Source organism: Dendronephthya gigantea, unplaced genomic scaffold (assembly GCF_004324835.1).
Source record: "Dendronephthya gigantea isolate DGI-Jeju-01 unplaced genomic scaffold, DenGig_1.0 000001F, whole genome shotgun sequence".
NCBI classification, from domain to species: domain Eukaryota; kingdom Metazoa; phylum Cnidaria; class Anthozoa; order Malacalcyonacea; family Nephtheidae; genus Dendronephthya; species Dendronephthya gigantea.
This window is the reverse complement of record NW_021163011.1, coordinates 6,605,455-6,626,498: the sequence shown is the minus strand read 5'-3', so window position 1 is coordinate 6,626,498 and position 21,044 is coordinate 6,605,455. Positions and strand designations below refer to the sequence as shown.

At 35.6% G+C, this 21,044-nt stretch overlaps 2 protein-coding genes across 2 annotated transcripts; both read right to left on the bottom strand.

The window, feature by feature from the left end:
- Positions 1–2,256: 2,256 nt before the first annotated feature.
- On the bottom strand, positions 2,257–6,854 carry LOC114531174 (transient receptor potential channel pyrexia-like). The gene is made up of 6 exons (XM_028552833.1): positions 6,676–6,854; positions 5,203–5,457; positions 4,739–4,986; positions 3,989–4,514; positions 2,969–3,887; positions 2,257–2,758 (listed from the first exon to the last, which is right to left on the bottom strand). The coding sequence occupies exons 1-6, from the start codon at positions 6,752–6,754 to the stop codon at positions 2,257–2,259; spliced, it is 2,529 nt and encodes an 842-aa protein (XP_028408634.1). The 5' UTR covers positions 6,755–6,854.
- A 1,958-nt stretch (positions 6,855–8,812) lies between these two features.
- Positions 8,813–19,848, bottom strand: LOC114528088. The gene is made up of 18 exons (XM_028549671.1): positions 19,725–19,848; positions 18,896–19,006; positions 17,766–17,943; positions 16,387–16,490; positions 15,403–15,818; positions 14,466–14,928; positions 13,454–13,695; positions 13,070–13,234; positions 12,652–12,934; positions 11,998–12,269; positions 10,970–11,397; positions 10,640–10,823; positions 10,306–10,498; positions 10,183–10,218; positions 9,961–10,033; positions 9,729–9,778; positions 9,392–9,652; positions 8,813–9,055 (listed from the first exon to the last, which is right to left on the bottom strand). The coding sequence occupies exons 2-18, from the start codon at positions 18,987–18,989 to the stop codon at positions 8,979–8,981; spliced, it is 3,519 nt and encodes a 1,172-aa protein (XP_028405472.1). The 5' UTR covers positions 18,990–19,006; positions 19,725–19,848; the 3' UTR covers positions 8,813–8,978.
- Between the last annotated feature and the right edge of the window lie 1,196 nt (positions 19,849–21,044).

Genomic DNA, 21,044 nt, shown 5'->3' with positions numbered 1-21,044 from the left:
TGGCATCGGGCGAGTCCATTTGCCGTGATTTATTTGAACAATACTGGAATATTTCATGCAGTAACCTTCACTGAGAAAGGTATTAACTGCCAAAGATATTACTAATTATTATTTTTCACTTACAATTATTGCATATACCTAAAATAAAATGATTATGTCTGTGAATCATTCTAGAAAGAATGTTGGAAATGAATGCCCAGTGGCAGTAACGAGGATAACTCACGCGGTTCAGTCAGACATCTGTCTACAGGGAAAAAATTTACAGAATTTGAATAACTGTAGATATCTTTATCTTAGCAAGCGTATTAATGACATTGTGACATACCTACCCGAAATCAGAAATAACTTTTCTCTCTATGGTAAAATGTAAGAGATAGTGTTGTTGATAGACGATGATTGAGTAAGTAAAAACTGTCGCCGAATAAATTTGATATGAAGCTTCATTTTGCAGGGGGATGGGAATAAATTCTTACCACTGCTAGATGCTCACTAGGTAAGTACGCAACCTCATAACCAGGGTTTTATTTCGTTCTTCATTCGGCTCTGGTTTTGATCATTACGCGCAATCGTGCTACGCCAGCTGTAGCAGACAGATTTAATAAAAAAGGCATAAAACTGCTGAGAGTAATATCTAAAGGTATGGACGTCAGCAACGGTAAGGAGTTTATCCAGGAGACAAACTCGTGTCATTAGTATATTAATTTGACTTGTGAAATGTGAATCCGGTTCGAAATTTACCGTCAACGGCTTATCCGTCCAAACAGAGTAGACGAGAGACTTCAGCCAGACATGCATTGCTTAGCTTGGTTATCATTTTCTGTGCGCGGTCACATAAATGCTTTGTCTGCTGGAATTCTGTGCATGTGGTGCATGCAACTGAGATACATGCAGGTCCATGCATGCAACGAGCACCAACATGTCATTATCTAACTCGTACCCAGGATCTTTCAGCAAGCCGTTAATTAAGACGGTAGCAAAATATTCCCGGATTGCAGCATTTATAACCCTTTATATAGCATTTCAAAAAAAAAATTAAAAGTCGCAATTACAGCTGCCCCTTATATATAATCGGTAGAAAAAGAGTAAATCTTATTGCTCTATAAGAGCGATATAATAGAAAGGTACTTCAAAAAATATTTTGGCGTCGTATTCCTGAATGCTTGCACGCGAACACGTGACAGCAAAACCCGACCTACAAATCAATTTTTGTAAAGACGGTAGTCAACAATACAATTTAAAGGTGATTGATAAAAAAGATAATTGATAATCATTAATCCTAATCGGTTATATATATTATCCAGCGTGTATCCGACTGTGTTTATCATCTGTATGGATCCGGATATACGAATTGATACTGGATAGCACCATATATATCCGATTAGTTTAGCCTACGATCCTGGTTTAATCAACGAAAATATGCAAATGACACTTTCTAAAATATTTTATATCTTGTCAGAAATATGACTATATATAGAAAAGAATTTAGCTCATGGTTATTATATCGCGTTTGGATTAAGTGTACAACAGATTGCAAGCAGTATAAACTTAAATTTCTGAAAGCTTGATTTATGAACCCAACAATTAACGACGAGAACTTTTATCACACTAACAAGTTTAATCTGCGTTATAAAAAACGAAGAGCATTGTGGGAAATCACGACGAACTGAAAAATCGTTATCAGTCTGGTGAGTTTCCGACTCAACCCAATGCACTGTTTGGCAGATTCTTTTTTTCATGCAGATATTGCACCCTGGCTTGTACAGAGTAAAGTAAATCACAGTGGCAAGGTGGTGTAAATTTCAAAAACCTAAATATATATCTTACATATTATACAGACTTTACATTTCAGTATATATTTCAGTACACTCGCACGCATTTGCATCACAAATCTGACAAAAATCGTGTATATATATATATATATATATATATATATATATATATATATATATATATATATATATATATATATATATATATATATATAATATAAGTTGCCGGTATAAAATTAACTTTCTCTAAAGATTAGGTGTTATATGCTCATCTTGATGATTTGAATTAATTTGCCTGCATGCAAGAAAGTGAAAACCAATTACACGTAAGGTGTTATAGTACCAACAAGTATGTCCATGTTCGTTGCACGAGATTTAGAAGCTATGACTCTGTATTGAAATTCATAAAGCTATAGACTAAATTAATTCACATCCAATCTTCCTCCCAAAATGTTCTCAGCTATATAACGAATTTCAAGCATTCAATTTATAATGTAATACTACCAACACTGCCACGTTGATTAACACGTTGTGAAAGGAACCCAGAACTACGCCCAGGTGCTAAGAATTTGAATGCTTGGATTGACGCTACACTGCTACTACGGTGCAGTGTTGATCTTCTTCGTCGTATAAGATCACCAATCGTGTCGTTCCTGCCTGATGCATCTAGTTCTGACAACTGGATATCTTCAAAACCACGATTTATTTCACCAAGACTGGAAAACCGTCGTCTTTTATTGATATTCTGTATGCTTGATAAACTACAGTTAGAGGATTGAAATACTTTTCGAATTTGTCTTTGTTCGGGTTTTCTGCCATCACGTTCTTCATCATCGATCGCAGCCTCTTCTTGTGGATGATTCAATTTGGAATCCATCTCTTTCTGTGCTGCTAAAATACCCAATATTTTATTTATTTTAATGGTGTTTTCTTTGTTTAGTCTCAGAAGTTCGCTGATCGTTCGTCCATCAACTTGCGCTGGAAGCTGACTAAAAACAGATTTGAGAGAAATAATCATGATTTCCATAAAACTATATTTCCAAACGTCTAATATTGTAATGAATGAGATAGATATATATAGCCAATGTTATCACTATAGGTCGTGGATAATGATTGCTATATAGCAACACTATAGCAGTTATTTGGGATATACTATATTTTAAAGTTAACCAAACTCTCAATAATTAAAAAAACAGTACCATTTTCCTTGTACCAAGTTAATCTTCATCGTTTTAACTTCGTTTACTAGTCGATTCATTGCATTTCCCTTTTCACTTTGACGTTGGCTTGAACGTTTAAGGTCCATTGGAACCACCTGAGGACTACAGTTCTCTCTCACAAACTTGTAATAATTTTGCTTTCGTTTCCTGCACATCGTTTTCTCCATTCGCAAAATACTATTTGCCTTTTGCATCACTGCATTCGCCACAGCATTGCCATAGAGGCGCGTAAAAGTGTCGGAGAGCAACGCAATGAGAAGATTTACCACGATTACAGCTGTGCTAATAATAAATGAACTGCACAAGATTCGAGCCATGAGTGGATCTTCTGAGAGTATATCATCAATAGGAAAATCTACGCCAACAACCATACAGAGCATGCAGTACAGAAGACCACCAAAGTTACTGTATTCAGGAACTGGTGCTGGAGAAAAGGGACCAAACGTAAGCCAGAAAGCGCATGCGTAAGGAATGAACAATATCGCAAATAGAAAGGAACACTTGATAATATCTTTAATGATATGCGAAAAAATAATCACAATTGTTCCGGTGGATTTAAAAGGTCTGGCGTATTTTGCAATACGGATCCAAAGTACCAATAACAACTTGATCAGTACGCATCGGTGGATTTTATAGGCTATGATGCTGTCAGTTTTCAGGAAGATAATATGCGTTATTATTGCTGTTAACACAAGAAGTAAAGCCAACCAATCAAAATAGTACATCCATCCATCTCCATCGTTGAAATACGTCGAGTGATTTCGAACAGACTTCACTTCTTTCGCTAAATATTTCCATTCTACTGTGGATCTGGGATGACAATATCCTAGGTCTTCTTCAAGACTGCGAGCTCTCCAGTTAATCCAATCTTTCTCTTGTCGCCGTACGCGGAGTGTATCTTCATGAAATGAATAAATCAAGAATCGGCTAGGACACAAGTAAATACAAGTTATAACAAAAGTGATAAGTAAATTTATGTTTAAAAATTTAGCAATTTACCAGAAATTTGCTTCTTTATTTCATTCCCAGTCATAAGGACTATAACGATAACGATGCCTAGCAACCATCCTTTTGATCCTAATGGTAAATACATATCGTTTGCTCGATAACACAATGCTAGACTCAGTATGGTCCAGAGTATTGCATAACCAAGGTTAAGCATCAGATCATAGATAGCCCCTGTTTTCCCATAGTGTTCCCATTTCAGATCGATTAACCGCTGAACAACAGGATGCATAACAATAGAGAAACAGCGTTTTTGGACGGCAATCTCTAGAGGTGTCCGGGCACAGTTGGGACGTCCTCCATTGATCTTTGAACTTTCTAAGCTATTCAGTGAGAAGAATTCTTTTCGGTTGACGTTGTCTGTCGAGTGCAGTTGATCTAAGGCCAGTACAGCGATATCAGGCATTTTCTCAGTAAGCAAGGTCAACGCCGAGTTTCCTTCTTTGTCGTATATTGAGGCTGAAGCCCCTTCGTTGATCAACAACAGAGCAATATTGGAACGGTTCAATTCAGCAGCAAGCTAAATAATATTGTAGCATTATTTAGATAAATATTTTACCTGGAAATATCGCCGCTTAATCTTTTTACTGTATAGCTAATATCGTCCAACGATAAGAACGAAAAACACAATATAACCAAATATAGCGAAAGAAAATATAACCAAATTTTGACGTTTTGAACAGTGAACCCCATGCATGCAGCCTTCTTCTAAAATTAACACAGCCATCATGTCAGTCAACATACCTGAAGTGGTGTTCTATTTTTACTATCTAATGAATTAATATCAGCTCCATTAGCCAACAACTTAGTCAAACACTGACATGCATCATTTTTCGCGGCAAAATGAATTGGCCTTTGTTTCTGATCATAAGTTTGGATGTTGATATTTGCACCATTCTGAAGAAGAAATTCAACCATGTCGTCGTAATTCAACTCACAAGCATCGTGCAAAGGTGAACGACCAAAGCAATCCTGGGCATCGATTTCAGCACCTGGCAAAATAAAAACGGAAATATAGAATATAATTTCTTTCCATTCAACTGAGAGAGTTGTCAAATGAGAATGTCTGAGTAGACATGCACCTCTTATGATTGCGACTGGTATAAAGGATCCTTCAAGAGCTTTCTGTCCTGTGAGCGTGGTATAGATATATTTATCCATGCAAGAACCAGTTTTGCTAGACCAGACGTAGGCTAAATAATTCCTACCGTGATCAAGTAAGAACCTTGCCACGTCAATGTTCCAATACTTGGCAACAATATGAAATGGTGATTGTCCAATGACATCGCAATTGTTTATATTGGCTCCGTTCTCTAGCAAATACTCAACAAAACGAAAATCGAAAGATTCTATAAGATTTCTTTTCTTCACAAGTGTTGATAAATACTGAATCAAAGCGTATTCACTTGCACGTTTTTGTTCAGTGGTTACTAATCTCTTTGGTTTGTCATCTTCAAATATTTCTGTGAAGAGGTAAAAAATTCTAATTTAGTTCCAAACAGCATGAAAGTAAGTCCGGCTCCGCTCATCGGAAGGGCCAGTTAAAAAGTAGCTAAGAGAAAAACATAATTTGGATTTGCATGAAGAGTGAAGACTTATAGTATACTGCGAGTATACTGAAGGTGTTTCACTGGTTTATATATTTTTACATTAAGAAAAATTGTGACCTCATTGCCATGCAACCCTGCTTTAGTTTATAACGTTTCAGTGAATATATAGTATATACATATGTAGGTTATCGTTTCATGCATGAACTTGAACATGGTAGTATATTATTATAATTAGTAAATATGTAGTACTGGAACTCTTGACCTTTGAAGGCTCCCAAGTTCGAAACGTCGTGAAGTTTTTTATAATAAGTCTATTTTAGGCAAATGCTTAATCACCAAAATTCTATGAACGTTAATTAAACTAGCTCAATTTAATTAGTACTTTCACAATATCCAATTTTAGGGATTCAAAAAAAGATAGCTGGGGGTGCACAATTAATTTGGGACATTCTTTCATATTGCACGGCCAGCATGCCTTTGTCAACAACATGCCTTTGTTAAAAAAGTACTTGGGAAGCTTTCTTACAAAAGGATCACATATGTATCGTTTCAGGCCTTTAGCTACCTTTTGGAACACAGTTGTCTAAGTTCGCGAGATTTCTGAAGAATTTCAGATATGATATGATTGATATCTACCGTTATTTAAGAGTTATTAGTATTACTGCTATACTATAGTCTATATTACTGAAACGTGCCACAGGGTGCATAAAAGAGTAACCTTCAAATATCACCCAATAGTCACCCATTATCCTGTGCCAATTAAGAGGCAAAGCACACTATGTGGTTCCAAATTCCTGGCAATCAGTTCAAACAGCTTCTAATTGAATTACAGGTTTGCTGTCATATTATACTACATTCTAGAGTGCATAAAGTAGACCTAATTGGATAAAAATTTCTTTACTTACTTAATGGAAATTGGAAATTTACACGATATTATACTTGAACTCTTGAAGTGCATTTGTGCTTCTAGAATATGCTTCTCATACCCAGAATTAGCTTTTTTTAAAATTTCTATGGAGAATTACTCCTTTGTCGGAACAAAATGGATCTCTTTGAGATCTCGTCTTAAACTGAGGTAACGTTCTTTCATGCACCCTGCCGGCATGTCAATATATTCGCGGTTAAACTAACCTTCAAGTTCTGCAATGTTTTCATTTATTGTTACTTGTTTTCTGTCCTTCCTTTGAACACGAGTGTTGAGATCTTCCATCTCTCCTCATTAAGTGCAAATTAATAAACAATTCTTGAAACACAGATTGTTTGGGTCGATGAACTGAATCTTCGACACTGAAGTGGTCAGGACACGGAGCTGTTTTAGCAATCCTGTATGTATATGACATGAGAAAATCCTTTTATTAACCGTTTGAAAACCATATATTTCGAAAATTGATGGGTGTTTTTTTATAAATTTTTCGCAGTTTTGCTACTCACTGCATTTGCTACTCCGGGCTCTAAGCCTGAGAAATAATGTGTATGCATGAGAGGCTAGCTTACAAGCATATTATTGAATGTTCACGATTGAAGCTTAATTGTTGTTTCAATACAATTTATACGCCTTCGTAGTTCACTCAGTATAACTTTAAATTTCTTATGCTCTAGGCAGGCCAGTTCTAAATTAAGTTTCTCTGTTGTCGGTGTTCCTAAGCTCGTTGCCTTTTGATTATCCTCGACGGATTGTGTTTTCTACTGCCACGCCGGCCACATTTTGATCGGCTTTCCTAATACATCAGTGTTTTATGAATGTATGATCTCGTTATATATTTCAGATTTGAAATATATTACGATCATTTTAGCATAAAAAAGAAGATTTGAATAAAGAAATTCGGACTTGACCATTTCATAATTCCGTTGCCCACAGACCGAAGTTTAACCCTCCGATTTACAATGACCACTATAGCTCTTCATCCACCGCGGGCTTCACCTGAAGCTTTAGCATAATAAGTTTCAGTGGAGTATTATAGAACTTGGCAGATGAAAATGTAAAACGTGTGGGAAGTAATGGGAATTATAAATTAGTTTATACCTCAAATCAACATGGTTATCCAATTGTCAATATCACTTGGTCGGATCTTTGACGTTGTTTAACCGTTAGCTAGCTATAATAAGGCTGTACAAACGGTCAACAGAACTCGGAAATTTCTCATTTTGTCAACCTTACAAAAAACCGCACTTTAAGTGAGAGCTTCTTTGTCGATCTGTCCACAATCACGGGTAGCGCCAAAATACTTTAATGACAGGGTTGGCAAGTTACTTAACACTGAATAGATAAGCCAAACATTGTTATTGGCGGCCCTTTGATCCCCTTGTTTTAAAATCTACTTAGGCCTTAAGTTAATCAATCGGTTAGCCTCCTCCGCAGGCATCTCTTATGTATTTATATTAGGCAATCGGTATGCAATGGAATTAAATGTGATGCGGCGGTACTTCTGCTATAAAAAATTTCAAATTCAAATTAGCCAACAATTCAGTTGAAAAAATATAACAGCCCCATATCTCAAACACTTAGTCTGGAACATCTAAATTGGGCATGTGGGCCTGGGGCCGGTTGTTCGAAAGGCGTTTAGCTTAAACGGTGAATAAGTCAAAAATAGAAAATCAAATGATCTATTTATTCAACAACTGAGCTGAAATATTTCGATGTAAATAGTTTAATTGTCAATGGAAGTACATATTAAATACATAAAATGCAGCTTCAGTCATTCACAAGATGTATGAGAGTATTTTTAAACTTTGGCTTATCCACCGTTTAAGCTAAACGCCTTTCGAACAACCGGCCCCTGTAGAATAAGGCATTTGTGTAAACACTGTTTTTACACGACACAAAAGGCATGCATTGTTATAGGTTTGACAACGATTAACGGCCTGGTTGAAAAATTACGCCTAACGCAATGGAACCGCCTTTGAATTTTTAGCGAGCGCTTAGCTTTAATCCACGTGTATTTTTTATCATCATATGCGTGTGTTTTCGACTTTTCACTCTTCGTTCTTGTCCTGAGTTAGGTGAAGGCGAAGACGCTATTATTCGCACGCGGTTTAGATTATGATACTTCATGAGTTGAATTGGAGGCAACCGTAACTATCGCTCGCCATTACCTCAGTCACAGTTTCCCCGGCTTTACTCAGTCACAAACCCCGTACCTGACCAGGAAGCCGCCAGCCATGCACTCAGGATAGATACATGCACGATAAATATAACTAAATAATGCATAATTTAATGTTTTAAAAATTACTTTTTAATACTTCCTCAAAAGGATATACAATTGTTGTATGGTGAAGCTTATATTATACAATATTATACAATACACATCTATCGATATACAAATACGAATTTAACATGCGCATATAATTAAATGTTATTGAATATAGTGGCTCAGTGCTGACACTGTTAAACAATGTATAAATGAAAAAGAAAAAAGTTTTAGTAATAAATGCTATCATTGGAAACAATCCCAACATGCCTTACGACTCCATTTCGCGCCGTTTTTAGAGTGGAAGAGACCAAGTTTGTTGGCTGAAAAATACAATTATAATCATATTAAATTTTCTGTGAGTTTAAAGCAGGCTTTGTCCTAACTATTTATAAAATGGAGAAATTCACATTTTTGCCATTTAAACATTCCATATCTATTTTTTATTTCTGGTCAGTCTTTTTGCCACATTTTATCGTTCGACAATTCAGGGACCAGTTGTATTAAACACTAGTTTTAACTGCGGTTAAGGACAGATATGGCCAATCAGAGTCGTGTATTTCAGAGTTACCTACTATTTGAATATTTCATAATGAAACTGAGACAACCTTAATTGCCTCATCGCGCCGGAGAAAATCAACAGATAATGTTTTACTAACCTCCCCATATCTCTCCATTCTCCATATCACGCTGTTTCTCCTTCTTAGGGTCGGATTCGTTTTCATAACCATCTTCAATCTTGATAGTGTTGTTAAGAGAAAGTGTTGGCAATATTTTCCCCCACATCTCTGGTAACATCGAAAACCATTTCTCCTCATCTGGAGAATACTTCATGTACGATTTCTTATTGTTTCCGATACCATACAATGTCTTTGTATGGTTGTCAATTCCAATGATGTTGATTACAGACACATGGACAGCTTGAAAAATACCCGGTAGAATGTCAAGGAAGAATAAGTTACATGATATGATAATGAATACATAAACTATATTCACCCTGCCATGTGTTGCCATTTGTGTTCGTCCAAAAACAGCTTGGTTTGTCCCTAAAAAGCAAATTATATTAGTTCATTATTAAATGAAAAAGCTAAGTACTGCTATATATTGTTAGAAATTTATTATTAAATTGACACGCGTGCAGTCAGATCGAATGTTTCCTGAGAACTAGCACCTACTATTCTAGCTGCCACACTACAGTATAAGGACTAAGGATGTAGTATTTGTTTACCTTTTCAAAGAAACAGAGCAAATATATACGATTGACCTTGACATGTCGACCAAATATCCACGATTATAAAGCACTACATTGTAATGTAGAATTCGATAAGTAATTTTTGCAAATTTTTTCATTACTGTCCTTGATGACATGATAAAGTGGATGCAATGGTTGTACAGGGTGTATGAAAAAAATTTTCATTACTGTCCTAACATGATAAAGTGTATGTCTTACTTTCCGATATTTTTGCCGGAACACTATTTTCCGATTCTATAAAAAAAATTAATTACAGGAAAACAAACAGGAAAGAACAAATATCAACAAAAGTAGAGCTGGAATCACAAGTGAAAGTCTTACTTTGGGTTTTCTCGGAAACCGTGAAGGCGATCGAAATCGGGATCAAAGGTTCAAAATACGTTTGGTTCTTCTTGTAAGATAAAGCCACAGGAGTAACAGCATAGTACTTGCCAGGACTGGTTTTCGTATTTTTAGGATCGATTTCAACGGTAAAAGACACGAAATATTTCTCGCCAAAATCCAATTTTTTTAACTAAACCAAAAGTATATTTAACTAGTATTATTTTATTACAACTGACAAATATTTTGCGAGTACGGCCATTGTTGAAACATACATAGCTGACAATTTTAGCGAGGATAAATATTTTCCTCATGTTTGTGAGAAAAACCTTACCGAAAATTTGACGTTATCTCGTAACTTGGTTAACATCAACTGATGGTGAACATCAACTGGTTGGTTTTGCGTGAGCTTTCGATACTTTATATAAACAGGTAACATCCATATTACTTCAACATCTTGTGCGTGAGCATCAGAATCATTTTTATGAGAAATTGTGAAGTTGTATTCCACAACAGAGCTAAAAGAGAACGATTATTTTAATCAATTTATTGGCACGGCATGGATTGTAGATAACTCAGTGATGTAATGCATCACTCATCAGTCCTTCTGTATAGGATTCCCCGGCTGAGAACTTTGAAAATGTTTAAAATTCACTTAACTTACCCTTGATTCAAGCTATCACTACCATTTGAGGCTGCAATAATCTCAACCTTTGGTCGGCGTGAAGGGGCAATGTTCGCAATAAAATTTATTTTACTGACCCAAACAGTTTGGTTACTGGTTTTCATGCCAATATTTACTGGGTAGTTTGATAAATTTTTCACGTTTTCATTGTCCTCCAAAACCACTTTGAATGCCATTGTTATCGTGTTATCCTCATATTTGTATTTTGTCATATTTTTATTTTTAATCTGTCCAAAATTTAGTTCAGCACTATTTTCGTATGTTTCATCGGCATCTGATGAACTATAAGAGGGCGTGGCATTCTTGATATCGGCATCAATGTTTACACCATAAGTTATTTGATTGAAAGATTCACTGATTACAAATCGCATGATGGTTGAGTTGATTTTTCGATCAGGAAGATAAACCTATAAAATGAAGCACAAGCTACTATTTTAGAATTTATCAACATGAATGACCTAAGTTAAAGAAACTTAAAACCGGAGTGAGAATATTTCCAATATCCAGGAACATATGCAAGATTTGGTAACTCCGTCATCTGTAGTATAGTACATGACAACATGTATATTAATCATCATCACAATATAGCTCTTCAGTAAACATATTTTTTGGACATCAGGTGAAGCCGTGAAGTTTACATTATCATCATTCTTTGAGCACAGCATTGGATGAAACCGATCTCCTACATGAACAATTACTTTGGCAAATAATTATTTGGTATCATTGCAGCCCGCGGTGTGGGTGCATGGGGAACTTGTAGGAAATCTTTTAAGGCAAATGCGTTTTGATTGAATCAGCTAAATTCAGTTTTGTGACAAGAAAAATTGCCCCTGTAAAACGTCATTGAACCTAAGGCGTCATTCCCAGAGTGTCAGTTCAAAAGAAGAGGCCATTTATTAAACAGACATGCAGTATAAAGTCCAAATAATTCTACTCGTAATTATTCATTACTTCGATAACTTAAATATTATAATATAGATGTAATCATTATCATATATTATACTTACAAATAAATTTCCATCAAGATTCATTCTTTCAATCTTGATTTTGAGCGTTATTTCAACAACTTGTCCGATGTTGATTTTTGTAATGTTGGGATTTACCGCCACAGAAAACTCAGGTGTGCCAGCAATGTAGCCTGGGTCGGGTTTGTACATTTTAAAAGGTCGATCTTCACCTTCTGTTGTCTGGTAACGGATACCAATTCCCACATTCAAATCAACCAATGGTGTTACTGTTTTACTGACTTTGACTCTTATTATTCCAGTTAATATAGATCCTTAAAGATAAATACAGCACTTTGCGTAAATGCTTAACGAGACAGAACAGAGTTATGTATGATACGCCTTCATTTGTCCCCGTTATACCTACTAATAGTATGAAGGGCGTGACATTTAGATTTGCATTCACAAATTAATGAAAAACGAACGAGTTTCTGCACAGAAAAAATAGAATAACAATCTAATCTAATCAATAGAATCAAAATTTTTCATTGAAGAAGTTATGTGAAGTAAAGGAAATGATAATTCAGTTTGTCGAGGATCTGCCTCTTATTTGGTTGACTTTAATCAGCTGATAAGACTCAACCATGGATTCTTGGAATATTGATAAGATGATATATGAACTGATGCGTCATATCATGCGGGTTCACGTGTACATACCTAGAGAGAAGTTGCCAGCTATGTTCGGTGTAAATTTACGGATGTCTTCTCCGCTGGTAGAATCGTTTACACGCATTTCATTACCATCTTTGTTGCTGTTGCTCAAGTAAACAAGTGAAGTTGGGATATAAAATAAAACCGTCACATTTTTTGCTGCTTCATATGAACCATTTCCATGCTTTACGTTCCAAGAAAATTGAACCTCGTCGTTTATAAAATATTCTTTAACTTCTGGGTCTGTAATGTTAATGGCCTTGATTTCGGCAAATAGATAAGGTTCATCCTAAATGTTGGGGACAAAAAAGTATATAAAAGAATTTTACATTAACACTGTGCACTGCTGTTTCTAAGGCATTTTATAATTTGGTACATTATTGGAGCCTGAATGCATGTAAACTGATTTAAAACATTCAAAAACCTTGTAAATCTGTATGAAATCTTGTGTCACTCCAAGCATGATACTTCCTGCATAAGAACCAATACCAATCCAAAATTTTGAACCGTTCATTAGCGAATGATGATCATTAACTTTGACTGAGAATGAAAGTTTGATCGTGTTGTTACTTTGATTTCTATCTTCACCCTAACAAAGCAGAAAATAAAAAATAATAACGATAATCTGAAAAAAATTTCGATTTAACAATTACTCAGAGAGGAAATTTCCATCATGATCATCTCTCTTATTCTTCAGGGGATTCTATAGGCATTCGGTATTTCTCTATACTATATCTATATAAACAGCAAAAAGTGTCAAAGCAGAAATAAAAACGAATGAACTGAATACACCGAAGAGGATTCTTACCTTTACATTGCTGAAATTCAAAGTCACTCGACTTGTGATGTCGTCTGATCCGGTGTATTTTTTTGGCGTGGGATTTTTAATATCAGCATTTACGGAGTCGCTTATAGCACCAAGGGTCACGTTTTCAATGCTCAGAAAGCGAAAGTCGTTCAGGATTGTTGTGATTGCCAGAGTGAATGAAAAACCGAAAAAAGGCAAAGTTACCTCTACGTTGTAATGCAAGGTTTTTTCAACTTCAACAACTGAAATAAAGAATATTTTTTCTGTTGAGCGATACCTAGATGATATTAAAAGCTGCAATATATTTATAGTCCAGTTTTGCAATATATATATAGTCCAGGTTTGCCTGGTTTTAGCCTGTTTAGGATTTGAATCTTTCTTACGAGCAGTGGGAAATCCACGAAGAGAGTGATTGGAAACACCGACAGCTGAACTTCTTAGCTCTCATGTTTGTACTTCAGGAGCATAGGAAGTCTTATACGCCAAGTATAAACCATTTGTCGCTATATGGAATGACCACCGACTGCTCATAGAAATCGCATGCATGATTCAGTGCGACCTTATCAGTACTCAGGAGCCCATCATATTGACCGTATTGTTCGCCTCTTTTCACTGCACAATTTACTCTGCTCACTGAAGAATTTACCCAGGACCCGGCCCCCCCGATCCTTCGATAAAATCAGTTGTACTCAACTTGTACTGAGTTCTTTAAAATATCAATGATCAAATTAATGACATGCAGTAGCATTTTTCAGTCATATTAGCGAAGATACTCTTCATATAAATAACGAAGACAATACTCTATATAATGATATTAGTATTGTTCAATATAATGACAATAGTAATAATATTCGTATTAAAATTATGTAAAATGCTGCTCTTTACATGGATAATAATGATAAATAATAATGATTATTGTAGTGCATATGATATAACGTTAATGTAATAACAGTAGGTAAGAGGTACTGGATAACCAATGATACCGCAATGAGAAAATTATAATATATCTTACCTCCTTGGTTGGTACGTGTTAACGTAATCTGAGGATAAGTTGTATAAAGTTCGGTGGAATACTTTGGACCATAAATTACTTGTCCTAATGGCGTTGCGGTTGCGTTCATAGTGAAAGCGACTTGAAGCAGCGTCAAAGGATCTAATGTTGCTGGAACACTTCCATTGAATTTAATTTCCATACTTCCATTGACTTGCAAGGAATTTGTAATGTTTATCTGTACTTTGCCAGCGTCGAGGCTATTACCGATATCTTCAACGACAGGGCTATTGGATATATTCAGCGAGTACTTTTCAGAGAGCTTAAGGTTTTCAGAACTGAATTGCACTGTTATTGAGCTCAGTTCTTTTGGAGAGGCACTCTGATTTTGAACTACATGCAGACGATAGTTGATTGTACATCCAGCAGCAAAGAATGTTTGATTGGTGACTGCTTCAAAAGTCACCACAAGAGCGTTGTATGTCTAGACAAAAAGCAGACGTTTTTTTATCTTCCGATTTAATTATCCATATGTGATGAACATTAGATATATTATTTATAAAACTGGATGTTTTTTGAAGCTCGTTGGTTACACTTCTATGTAAGCATGTTTCTCTTCCTTGCCCCAGCTGGTAAAAGGCAAGGGGAGCAGCTGCCCTCCTGTTCCGGTGTCACTGGTCTGACAGGTGGAGGATATGATATAGTAAATATAGTAAATTTTATTTAGAATAGTGCTATCACTACTTAGAGTATATAGAATCATTAAAACATATGTATATATATTGTGTTTTTTTTATAACAAGTTCATTTAGTTGCCAACTGTTCAGTAATAGATAAACAGATGAGGTCAGAATGTTTAAAAAAAATGGAAACGAGGCTATTCAGATTATTGGTCACTCATGCGGTATTATAATGAATACATGAATACATTTATATGCTGAATGGAGGGGGAACTTACCGTTACACTTCTGCGTGTTCGGTGATGAAGTGATCGGCGTACTCTCACAGCATCATCGTCAGTTGTAACAGTTATACCAACAATAGCCGAAGGTTTATCAATCTGGTTGTCTTCAATGATGTTAAGATCTGCTTCATTTTCAGCCAGAATGGAGAGAGTAATTTGAGAATGATACTGATCAGATAGCTTCTTAGCCAAACTTATAACTCCAGTATCTGCGTTGATATTGAACAAACCATCTTCATTTCCCTTGCTGATAGAATACTTGATTCGACCACAAGGACAATTCTTTTTATCAACACATGTCTCCAAATCTGCATCAAATGCCGAAACTTTGAGGATTTCATCACCAACATTTGCATTTTCCTTTATTTCAGAATCATAATATCTCTCTTTGAATTCTGGTTGACGGTTTCCTACGAAAAATAAACCAGCGATAAATTTTAATAACGAACATGTTTTTGGCCACTCGAGCAATTGTCCCGTTGTTTCGTTGAATCACCCAACCGCACTGTTAGAATATAAACATGCAAGCACGGTGAAGTTATCTTGATATTAAATTCTAGCTCATTATATATACTGACACTTCGAAGTTTGCCAGGTTTCCATGGGACAACTGCAGGTGAAAACGATCAAGTGGAAAACAGGTGCATGAACGTGGGCTATTGAGCATGAGCTATTGCAATAATAATGCCGAAGTTCATATTTTTACTAACTGATATGCGATTTCGACTAAATTGGTTCGAATGATTGAAGGAAGACTATAGCAGTTTATAGTAAAGAGCTGGGTTTTATGGAAACGAGCATTTTGCAGGAAACCTGAATTTAATGGCATTTTGTTCAGGTGTCCATAATATCAACCGCACCGTACTAGCAGCCCTCGACTGCAGCTTCAAAATGACCAATGATTATATCAGGCCAAATTAAATTTATCCCAGTACATTTTGCTTTATTCATGAAGTGTCATATGGTATATCAACTTACGATATTTTGAGCAGTTTTTCCCACTCCAACAATCATCACAAATACATCCTTTTCGACCTTTTTGTTCACCACAGGTACCATGTTCGCAATTGACGTGTTTTTCCCTATTTAGATTTAAAAAAAACAACAGCAAATTGTATCAGTAAAAAACGAAAAAGGACGTCAAATAACAGTCAAAATATGTTGCAGGTGATTTGGTACTGAGAGCAAGGGGACAATTTTGAAATATCTTATAATTCTGCATCGCGCGTCTGGTAAAGCCGTGCGCACAAATATCATGATGGACGCCATTCATAATCTCCGGGATATTTAGCGACTACACTGAGCTACGCAGTCAGAACACGAACTAATTTACATTTTCAATCGTAGTTCTAGATTCGCGCAAGCTACTAAGAGGAAGCTCAATATAATAGACCTTTTTCATGATGACGTCGAACGCGGAAAGTCTGATGTTACACGAATTTTTATTGGCTCGATAGTTTTTGTGGAGCCAATAAAATTTCGTGTAACATCAGATTTTCCGCGTTTGACGTCATTATAAGAAAGGTCTATTGATGCTCTATAAACAAATTACTCTTAGCAGCGCGTTTATATAATACATATTATCTAAATGAGCTCTGCGTCAACATTCAATATGCAATTGCTGAAGATAAACAACAGTTTATACGCCAAATTGAAATAATCGTAATCAATAATCGTATATATGCGTTATATATTGACTGATGCATCTGATATCCAATTTCATTGCTTTGTGGACGACCTAGCGCCATTATCGATGATGCGTGTTCTCTTTTAAAAGTTTTTTATTCAAGGTGATATCAATTGTGATGTATGTTGTCCGGGCAATGGACCACAATACACCTGCCTTCGTTATAGATAGGGGAAGTGGGCCAACAAGGGTAATTGTTAGGGTTGGGGAATAGGGTGTGGTTTTTCGAATTTTTCGGTGGGAAAGTGTTGTAACGAAAGATGATAATTCAGATGTTTAAGCGCTCTTTATAAATTTTTTAATACATTCAAAGATCATATATAGTTAACAGCCATATATTTACTCTTGTGATTACTTTGCAAAAACAGAATTCAGTAAAGAGATAGCAAGTTTAAAACTTCAAAACTTTCGTTGGGATTTGAATTATTCAGTAAAGTTTACTCCCGAACATTACGTTCGAGTAAATAAAAATGAGAAATAGATATACATATGCCATGCATATCCTGGTATTTTGAACATGCACCGGGAATCTATATATTTTCTACCTTTTGTGAATTTATAACTACCTCTGTGAATTACTTTCACCGAGTTTTCACAGCATGCTGCGTTTTAAAAATTTAGTTATAATTGTAACGGTACGGGTTAGCAGAAAATAATTGAATATACTTACTGTTTGCAAAACACATCGCACCGATCACAAACTTCATCTTCAGGACGAATCAAATTCTTAATCAGATCCAAAAATCGTCTATAATTACTCCCTTCGACGGCATCTTGACTGGCAGGACGACAGTTGCAATCTTCTATTCCACATTTGTACTTTTCTTCAAATTTACATATTTTGCATGCTGTAAGTGCAAGGGATATAGGCGTTTCAAGGGATATATAGCTAGGAGTTTTTACTCTCAGTAATAATCTAATGGACATTAGCTGTATCTTTCGTTGAAATCTATTGTTATATTAACATATTTTACACGAAGATAAGTCATGCAGGTAAACTCATGTTTCAGCCGCTCTGTACGTCCAAGCAGTTTAGCACATCAGAAACAACCCAATAATGCCGATAAAACCGATAGTAATCCGCGGTTATATACAGGGTCTATATATGTTCCTTAATCTTACCGCCTTTTCTTTTAAAAAAGAAATTATCCAAAGAGCTTTTGAAAAGTAGACTCACAGCCTGTGCATGCCTAGTGCATGTTTAGCCACAACTGGTCTGAACTAGCTACTTGGGACAATAGAAAACTCGATTCCTCTGTCTGAGACATATAGTTTACCGAATATTTCCTAAAATTTAAATAACGCCGTAATAGCGTGCTAAGCCGTAATGCTGTTGCTTTTAAAACAGCTGCGACGCTAAAATTTATCTTTCGTTAGATATATAAAATCAGTCAAACAGTGCAGTCGAGTTCACATGCGTAATTATCCGCAAAATCAGTTATCAACTTATCATATATAGGCCTTTTTTTATAACTGCACTGCGCCACAAAATTCATCCCAGTGAAAATATATAGGCCAATATCTAGTTATTCGGCGATAGACCACAAGTGCTACATTTTTTAGTTCTTCGCTTAACAACTCTTTACACTCAGTTATCAATATAATTTTATTCTAATTCGTTACTGTTTCCTCAAAACTGGAAGTATCCGAAATAACAACGACAACGTATAAGTTTTTGGTCTTCGCCATCTGCTATCTAGTGACGGCGGGTATAGCTATACGTAACGTTATACGTATTCTATAATCGCTTGCCTAATCACATTTCCCGATCGGTTTCACATTTAAAAATGAATAACTTACCAATAAAATTTATCGCACTTGATAAAAGAACGAACGAGATCACGAGAAAGCCAATTTGATTCGCCATGCATGGTCTTGTTATGCGATGTTTCATGTGCGTTCACTTCGCTGCTACGATTATTTAGTTGTGTTGATCATATGAAATGAAGACATCAATTATTAAAGAGTCGGCATTGGTCGTTATGTCCGCTATGAATACTTTAAGTAAGTGAATTTTCGAGTAAACACACTTAAAAAATTGTCACTGACATATATAATATATTCATAGTCACATTTTTACTTTTTTCATTTAACTTATTATAGTAGACATTATAGGCGAACCATAGCTTTGCCATAGGCTAGTGGCATAATGTTCCTATTGTTCGTGAAAAAAACAAAAAGAAGGTTGAGGCCAAAAGGAGGGAAAAAGAAATGTCTAAAAGGAACTGTCGAATTGACTGTATATATTTTTAAGTTCCATACATCTTTTATATTTCCTCAGTTGTCTGTTGCTAAGCAACTCTAACAAACTTAACTTAAATTAAGCAACGGGGAAAACGGGGATGAAAATGCTGATGCTTCGGAACGCTTCTCGGAGAGACCGTTTAAACCTTAACACACTCAATATCTAAAATTTTTCAAAATATTTATTGTTACCTCGCAATTTGCTATATTTTTTAATATGCGCATGTTGTATAGTAACTTTAACAAAGCCAGATGTTTTTATGCTACTCTGCTTTGAGGCTAAAATGTTAATTGGGACTGAAAAGTAAAACATTTTAAGTATAACTGTCACTGCTAAATGAATAAATGAACGTGTGCAAGCATTATAATTTTAAATTCGACTAACCTTGTAAAAACACACGCTCGTCGTTATTGAGCGGGAACGTATAGGTGTTTTATTAATAACATATCAGAGACATTATTATTGTTTTTTTAGCATGTCTAAGTAATTCATGCATGCATGATGCATATCTGTCGACTAAATTGTATGTACGCAAGACATTGACACGAACGAATTAACGACAACGACAGCTTGCAGTGCATGATGGTAGTGAAGCAGAATGACATGCTGACATGAATAAAACATACAATAGTTATATACTAATATAGTTTTATACAGCACAAATAATGAGCGTCTTTCCATACATGACCATTACACTTCTGATTTATGCCTTTTACTGAGTTTAAAGATCACTGGGTGTTTTTTGCATGCCTGATACTGGCGCACGAAGGAAAATGTGTAATTACTTCTTTTATTTTTCAGCAGGTGCATCGTTTTGAAGTTAATTATATTCAAAAAGCTGTGAATTTAGCAGTCGAGGCGGAGAATATATATAGCTGAACGCTTATATGCTAAAATTTATTTGAAGTATGTTGTTATTACGCTGTTTCGGCAAAATGCTAACATATATAGCTTTTTCACGAATATTTATATTTTGAGAACAGGGAGGAGAGGAAACCGAGTGATTTACTGAACACATCTTCGTCAAAACGTATGAAAAATTTGTATAGCTAAATTATCACAAGACCCGTCTTTTTTTTCCGTCTCACTTCCCATATCAAATTAAAATACAATAGTCAATAAACTATAATGAGAATGCCACGACAACATCTCATGCACTTTTCCCTACTTCTCGATAATATTCCATTCTATTTGGGAAATTGAAGGCAAGCAGAGAGATACCTATAACACTGAGATACCTATACCAGGTTAAAATGTCTTCTTCTCATTTCTTGCTGCTTCCGTGTGGCATGAGCTATGTAGCCTATATATATATATACTTTGTGCATTTTGGGCATATGATAATCTGCGGGAAAATGTATGAAATTTAGGTTATCCGGCTGAAATCGAATTTTTAGCATTCTCTGAGAAGACATTTTGACACAATTTTATCCATTTTTCTGCCTATTTTGGACAATGCCGGTAGACCTTGAATTACCCCTACCACAAAGTTTATCAGCAGAATATGAGAAATTCGGTTAATTCATATGAAAACTGCATGAAGTTATTTAACATTATGATCAAAAAAAGATCACAAATGTGGAAGTGAAATATTTTACTTGCGTTGTTTTAGTTCGCTGCAATCCTGGGTACGAAGTTGCATGTGAACGTCTCTTTAGGCTATATACAGCACATGTAACAGTTGACGTGACAGTGGAATGTTGT